General features: G+C 53.3%; 1 protein-coding gene across 1 annotated transcript in view; it reads right to left on the reverse strand.

Moving 5' to 3' along the window:
• Positions 1–1864: 1864 nt before the first annotated feature.
• Positions 1865–7961, reverse strand: part of MAP6 (microtubule-associated protein 6) — a 93973-nt gene continuing 87876 nt past the window's right edge. The window contains exons 7-11 of the mRNA XM_008587426.1: positions 4275–4480; positions 4176–4208; positions 2874–3284; positions 2493–2543; positions 1865–2426 (exon numbers count right to left, since the gene is read on the reverse strand). Coding sequence (XP_008585648.1) covers positions 2008–2426; positions 2493–2543; positions 2874–3284; positions 4176–4208; positions 4275–4480 — 1120 coding nt within the window. The 3' untranslated portion in view covers positions 1865–2007. The remainder of the gene's footprint in view (positions 2427–2492; positions 2544–2873; positions 3285–4175; positions 4209–4274; positions 4481–7961) is intronic.

Here is a 7961-nt window from a genome sequence, read left to right on the forward strand (position 1 = left end):
AGGGTTCAGCGACAATCTGCCCACCCCTTACCAGCCCCCCCCCCCCCGCCCCCATGCACACATAAGACAACCAAGTCCCAGACCTTGCTTGCAGCTAGCTCTCTCTTCAGAACTCCAGCCCTGGTAGGCCATGGCCTCCTGGACGTGTGCTCCTCTGTTTCTGAGAGGCCCTCAGGAAACCTTGTTCTGCATCTCAGACATAGCACCATCATCTGCCTGGCCAGTGGGCATGTGTGTGTTATGGGACCTGGTGTGTGGGTCAGAGCAAGAACTGAAAGAAGGGAGATGTCCATACACAGCACTTCTTTGGCCTCAGTGTGGCCTTTTCTTGTCTTCAGGTCCCTGACTAGTAGCAAGCTCTGAGGGCTATGTCTGTGTTGGGCCAGGAAGGAACCACACTGTGTGTGTGTGTGTGTGTGTGTATAGAGGTGGTTTCTGGGGGTGGAAAACCCTAGTGCTGTTGGTATTGGGGTGAGGAGGCAGGCTTGGCCAGTCGGATGGGGAAGGCTTGCTCAGAAAACTGGACTATTTGGGCATCGTTAGCACTCCTGTGATAATTTTTCTGTAAGAACTGAGCTAAGCTCTTTTAAAAGGGGCCCTTAAAAAAAAAAAAAAAAGACCTTTTAAAGGAGTAGGAATGTTCCTTGGGAGCCAGTTTTGGTGGGAGGAACTGGTGCCCACCCCACCCCCCAGATCCCTGAGGGCTCAGGCTTTAAAAGGTAGGCCGCCACATGGCCTTGTGGCCTATACCAGCGGGATCCTGGCAGGACCCATCTCTGACCAAGGCTGAGAGCTTCAGGCCTGCTGGCAGCTCCCCAGTCTTCTTCACTACAGCCTGGTGGCCTGGCTGCAGTCCTCCCTCAGCCTGCCAGCACCACACTCACAGCCCACAGGGCTGACCTGCTCCCCCTCCCTGATATCCCAGGATTCAGAAAACTGATTGCTCCTACCTGGTTTCAGTTTTCTGACCCAGAGACCTGCCATTATCCTTGGTCAAGTCCTCATGCAAACCAGACTCCTTTCATTCAAAGATTTCCAGAGGCGGGGCTAACTCCAGCCCTCCAGCCATACCCGTGTTGCCCCCTCTACCCTCTGCTTGGGCTGCCCAGCACCCTGTCAGAACTCTACAGCCACTTTCTCCAGGAAGCCTTCCTGACTGCCCCACCAGTGTCCTCTCTTTACTGTCCTCTCAAAGCCAGGCCGTTACTTGTCCTAAGGCCTCATCCTGTACCACATTGTATTGTCATAAGACTGGGATTCTTTACCACAGTGATCCCAATGCCCAGCACTGAGCCAGGCACAAAGTAGGTGCTAAGGAAAAGTCTGCCACATGTATGAAAGAATGGGGGACTTCAGGCATTTTTTAGAAGCTTCTGGTTGAGATGTCATGGATATTGAATGAGGATCAGCAGATGTTAGGTTCTATCCTCATTAGTGTTCTGAGACTTGATCAGAAGCCTGGTTTTCTCAAGAAGTCTGACCTGTGCATGAGCTTTAAGACTGAGCCCTTGGTAAACAACTATCACTCAGAATTACCCTGGGCTGACTGGGTCCCTGATCCTGTTTTCCTTCCATCCAGGACTCAGCCCGCTGGGATTTGGCACCTCTTTCATTGGATCTCACCCTTGCCTTGTCCTGCCCACTGTCATAGTGGAGTCCCATCCTCAATCTTCTAGCATTGCCTGCCCACTCACATCTCATGCTGACAATTCACAGGAACTGGGCATTGCTCAGACTCCTCTGAGCCCAGATGGGTGAATGTAGAGCCTGACACACCACTTTTGAGTGTATATGGCATACACACATACGCATGCATGTGGCATGTGCACACACACACACATACACACAGCCAGAGAGACAGTGCTGAGCCAGAGGGACCAGTTTTATTAGATTCCAGCAACACTATACGGTACAAGTTTCATGCAGATTAAATATGTGTCTTCACTGCCCCTGGGAGGGGAGCACTTTCACTACTAGCTCCTTCATTGGCATGTCAAGGGGTGAGCATCAAGGGGAACCTTCAACATATTCCACATGGGGGACAGTTGGGATCATGACTGGCGGTGAGACAGTGAGCAGCTGAGGGCCTCTGGGACACTGAGTTTTCAGAGGTTCAGGGACCACAGGACCTTGGTCCTTTGCTGGTACTGGCACCAGAGAATCTTGATCCTTCGGAGGCACTGGGATTATAGGAACTTGATTCTTCACAGGGTCAGGGACGACAGGACCTTGATTCTTTGGAGACTCTGGAACCGTGGAACCTTGATCCTTGACTAGTGCTGGGACAATAGAGCCTTGATTTTTCACAGACTCAGGGACCACAGGACCTTGATTCTTCACAGATGCTACAACCTCAGAATCATGAACCTTCAGATGCTCTGGGACCACTAACCCTTGATTCTTTACAGGCTCAGAGACCACGGGACCTTTGTACTTTTCAGGTACTATGACCATAGCACTTGGATCCTTCAGATGCTCTGGGACCATGGGACCTTGATCCTTAACAGATCCTGAGACCATGGATCCTTGATCCTTAACAGGGGCTGGGACCACAGGACCTTGATCCTTCAGAGACTCTGGTACCGTGGAACCTTGATCCTTAACTCTTGTTGAAACCATAGGGCTTTCATTCTTTAGAGGCACCGGGACCAAGGGACCTTGGTCCTTGACTGGTGCTGAAATCATAGAACATTCATTCTTTAAAGGCTCAGGGACCACATGATCTTGACCCTTGACTGGTACCTGGACCATGGGGCCTTGATGCTTTGGATGTTCTGGGACCACAGGACCTTGATCCTTTGGAGACCCCAGGACCATGGGACCTAGATCCTTCAGAGGCCCTGGGACTATAGGACCTTGATCCTTTGGAGAACCCAGGACCATGGGACCTTGATGCTTTGGAGGCTCTGGGACCACAGGACTTTGACCCTTCAGAGGCCCTGGGACCACAGGACCATGATCCTTCGGAGGCCCTGGGACCACAGGACCTTGATCCTTCGGAGGCCCTGGGACCACGGGACCTTGGTCCTTCGGAGGCCCTGGGACCACGGGACCTTGATCCTTCGGAGGCCCTGGGACCACGGGACCTTGGTCCTTCGGAGGCCCTGGGACCACGGGACCTTGGTCCTTCGGAGGCCCTGGGACCACGGGACCTTGGTCCTTCGGAGGCCCTGGGACCACGGGACCTTGGTCCTTCGGAGGCCCTGGGACCACGGGACCTTGGTCCTTCGGAGGCCCTGGGACCACGGGACCTTGGTCCTTCGGAGGCCCTGGGACCACGGGACCTTGGTCCTTCGGAGGCCCTGGGACCACGGGACCTTGGTCCTTCGGAGGCCCTGGGACCACGGGACCTTGGTCCTTCGGAGGCCCTGGGACCACGGGACCTTGGTCCTTCGGAGGCCCTGGGACCACGGGACCTTGGTCCTTCGGAGGCCCTGGGACCACGGGACCTTGGTCCTTCGGAGGCCCTGGGACCACGGGACCTTGGTCCTTCGGAGGCCCTGGGACCACGGGACCTTGGTCCTTCGGAGGCCCTGGGACCACGGGACCTTGGTCCTTCGGAGGCCCTGGGACCACGGGACCTTGGTCCTTCGGAGGCCCTGGGACCACGGGACCTTGGTCCTTCGGAGGCCCTGGGACCACGGGACCTTGGTCCTTCGGAGGCCCTGGGACCACGGGACCTTGGTCCTTCGGAGGCCCTGGGACCACGGGACCTTGGTCCTTCGGAGGCCCTGGGACCACGGGACCTTGGTCCTTCGGAGGCCCTGGGACCACGGGACCTTGGTCCTTCGGAGGCCCTGGGACCACGGGACCTTGGTCCTTCGGAGGCCCTGGGACCACGGGACCTTGGTCCTTCGGAGGCCCTGGGACCACGGGACCTTGGTCCTTCGGAGGCCCTGGGACCACGGGACCTTGGTCCTTCGGAGGCCCTGGGACCACGGGACCTTGATCCTTCGGAGGCCCTGGGACCACAGGACCTTGATCCTTCGGAGGCCCTGGGACCACGGGACCTTGATCCTTCGGAGGCCCTGGGACCACGGGACTTTGACCCTTCGGAGGCCCTGGGACTATAGAACCTTGATCCGTTGGAAGCCCCAAGACCGTGGGGCCTTGATCTTTTGGAGGCCATGGGACAACAGGACTTTGATCCTTTGGAGGCCCTGGGATCACAGGACCTTGATCCTTTGGCGGTTCTGGTACTACATGATCTTGATCCTTTGGAGGCCCCAGTACCATGGGACCTTGATCCTTCGGAGGCCCTGGGACCACAGGACCTTGATCCTTTGGAGGTCCTGGGACTACAGGACCTTGATCCTTCGGAGGCCCTGGGACCACAGGACCTTGATCCTTCGGAGGCTCTTGGACCACAAGACCTTGACCTTTCAGAAGCCCTGGGACCACAGGACCTTGATCCTTGTCCGGCTCTGTGGCTACAGGACCTCCATTCTTATGTGAATCACGGGCAGGTTGGACCAGGCTCCTGCAAAGGAGAGAGAGGTGGTCACTGAGAGGGCAGAGCTTAGGGCAGGGGTAGGGCAGAGCACAGATTGCCTGATAAGTCTTGGCCTCGTATAGCCTGGGAAGGGCAGCTCTTGCTGGGGAGCTGGGAGCAGAATCTGATTTCTGTGTTCTTAGTACAGAATGTGGGGTGGGGTGAGGGGCAGGCTCAGGAATTAGTCATTCAATGTGCTTGCCAATTGATTATAACCTGCACATGGCACAGGGGGTGACGCCCTTGTGACGACGGCAGTACCATAGCTGGACTCAGAGTTGTCCAGTGGACATCCCAGCAGCCCGCACACCCCACACTCCACCCAGGCCCTTCCTTCCTCCAGGGTCGTTGGCCTATCCTGGGAGCCCCATCGTAGCTATCCACTCAGAGGACCCTATAGGCCAGGGTGCTCCTTCCTTGTTCTCAAGGCCACTCAAGGTTCCTTTCCCTCCCCAACCTTCTTGTTAAGGGCTGACTGCAGAAAGGGGCATCGGGGCCATGGAATACCAAGAAAGGGGGAAGAAGGAATTCCTCTCCTCCCGTCCCCTGCAAGGGGAAAAGTATTTTATCACTGACATATAGAACAGCTGGCACATGGTGGTAATAAAAAGCAGATTGACTTTTAATTAGCTTCATGGTTGCTTTTAAGTTCTCCATAGGCAGGGCACCCATTACCAGCTACACCACTCCCACCGCCCCCTACCTTTGGTAAGTGACTGGCTGGGTCTCCCCATGCAGGCAGTGATGAAGCCCTGGTCCCCTCATTCCATCCTCTACTCTCCTCGGGCCCTCACCTTCACTTACTCCAAGGCTCCTGGGCTTATTTCCCTGCAGCAGAGAGTCCAAGCCTCTCACCAGAATCCTCATGGCTGCAGCCACTCACCCCATCCCACATTTTTTAAGCTTAATTTATTCTAAATCATGTATAATTCAATTTAAAGTATTGAAGAGAATAGAATTGTTATAAAATCCTCCTTAAAAGGATTGTTACATTTTACTAGATTTTTTATTTTGTTACGAGGGTACTCCAAAAAGCTCATGGAAAAATAGAATTAAAAGATAATATGAATCCTTCCATGAACTTTTTGATGTATCCTCATACTTTAATAACTTCAGCATTCATTTTTAAAACCAAAGCAGCCTTGACAGGGTTTTTCTATGGATAAAACCGCCCTCAAGGGCACCATGAGACTCTCACTGGCACTGACTAGTCATCACTTGGTTCCACAGTTCCCAGCCAGCCTCTGCGTCTGTAAATGCCCTGCCACCTCCAGGATGGCTGGCGGGAGCCGCGCTCACAGGGCCGGCTATGTGAAGAGTGAATGAGACAAGGCTGGTGCGTGGCTTGGCGAGCAGAAGCAGGCTGGATTCAGCCCCACTCAGGCCACAGGCCAGCTGTCCCTGGGCATGGCCAACCTGCACAACCAAATCCGGTGCCCCAAGCCAGCTGCAAATCTTCTCAAGACAGAATATGACACAGGCCCCTTCTACCTCCCAGCCTGTGTGCCCTAAAAGCACTAATCTCTCAGGAACTAAAATGACCTATTGGGTTTATCTAAGTGTCTGTGCTGCTTATTGCCTGAAAGGTCTGGGGCAATTCCTCAACCACAATAGACCTCGGTTTCCCCACCTGTAAAATGGTAATAACAATGTAAATATAAGGGACTATTATAAGAGAGGATCAAAGGATCCTGTTGGGTAGGGATCTGAAATTATAATTCTTGATATTTGTAGAGTGCTCGGGTGTATTACACAAGTAAGTCCATTACTATAGTAACTGTAATAAGTTTCCTAAACACTCATGCATTCCTTGCTTTATCCCATCAAACGCATGGCAGCCCTGGAGGAAGGCAGGCTTCCTGCCACCGCGCTGTCTTTGCATTGTCCTCTCATGCCGGTTTACGTACTCCCGATGCTGCGTCTTTGTTTCTGCTGTCTGCTTCCTGGATTGCCTTCTTTCACCTGCTTTCCCTGCCAAAGCCCTGTCTGTCCTGGAAGGCTCAGCTCAGATCCCACATCCTTGCAAGGTCCTCCTGCATGTGTCTGTCCAAATTAGTTTTGTTCGCGTCTCCCTTGCAGCATCATTTGACAGTCTCTCTCTCCACAGTCATAGATACCCCAATTGCTCATCAGGTTCCCCCCTTAGACCGTGAGCTCCCCAAAGGCGGGGCTATCCTCCTCACCTGTGTCCCCAATGCCAGGCACAGTATATGGAACAAAGAAGGCCAAATGGAAAGATTTACAAATTACTGTTTGCTGAAACCTGGTCCATCCTCTATTCCATGGCCTCAGGCAGAAACCCAGCGTCATCCTTGATCCCTTCCTCGCCCTCAAAACCCTCCCCCAACCCATCACGTTCCACCTATTCAGCTGCTAACATTCATCTCCTGAATATTCCCACTTCTTTCCCTCTTTCCCTTCCCCTACCTCCTACTGTGCCATCATCTCTCTAGACCACGGTCACAGCCTCCTGACTGCTACCCCTGGTTCCACCTCTTCTTCTTCTCCTCCACTCCATTCTCCATACAGAAACCAGAATGATCTTTCAAGAAAGCAAGCCTGATCCCGCCCCTTCCCTGCTTACCACCCTTCAGTGGCTTCTCCTTGCACTAAGAATAAAGAGTGAAATCTGTGTCATGGCCCCACCTAGCTGCCCTGCCTGCTTGCACCACCTTCCCTGGCTCTGAGACAGCCCCAGAGACTTCATCCTGTTCCTTCAGCATGCCCCGCTCCTTCCTGTTTTACAGTTTTTGCACATGCTGATGTCTCCTCCTGGAACGTTCTCTTCCCTCCTCACCTGGCTAATGCCTACTCATTCCCCATCTCTCAGCTCACTGGAGATGCCCACTGACCCCACAGTCCTGGCCAGGTCCCCCACTACAGGCTCTCCTAGTCCCTGGCACTTTCTTTCCTCTCCCTTATTACAGCTAATTACTTTTATTCTTTTGGTTTAATGTTTCACCTACTAGACTGAAGTGTTCAGAGGGCAGGGACCATGTCAGTTCTGTACATTATTGTATCCTCTGTACCTGAAACAGTATCTGACCCAGGGAAGGTCCTGACTAAACACTTGTGCAATGAATGAGTAAACAAAAGGTTTTTCTGTGCCAGGCTCTGTCCTGTTTATAACACAATGTTCCAAGGTTATATGAGACATCCTAAGTTTTAGACACTTCATTTTCTGCTGGTCTTCCTATTTCCATGGAGACAGGCAGTGCCTCGTGAGTGCACACACACTGACATCGGATCTATGCTTCACAGTCTGAGAGCGGAGTTACTGAGCGCGGCCCTCGAATGGCTGGAGAAAAGGCTTTGTTCCGTCCTACCGATTCCCGCCCTTGCACACACTTCTCATCCTATAATCCACCCACGTTTGTTTCCTTCTTCCCAAAATGTCTCCTGTTGTACCATCAAAGCAGCCCAGAGCTGGGGCCATGCTCCTGGCATAGGGCCTTGTTCAGAAATTAGG

This window comes from Galeopterus variegatus, unplaced genomic scaffold, assembly GCF_000696425.1.
Source record: "Galeopterus variegatus unplaced genomic scaffold, G_variegatus-3.0.2 Scaffold4388, whole genome shotgun sequence".
NCBI lineage: Eukaryota > Metazoa > Chordata > Mammalia > Dermoptera > Cynocephalidae > Galeopterus > Galeopterus variegatus.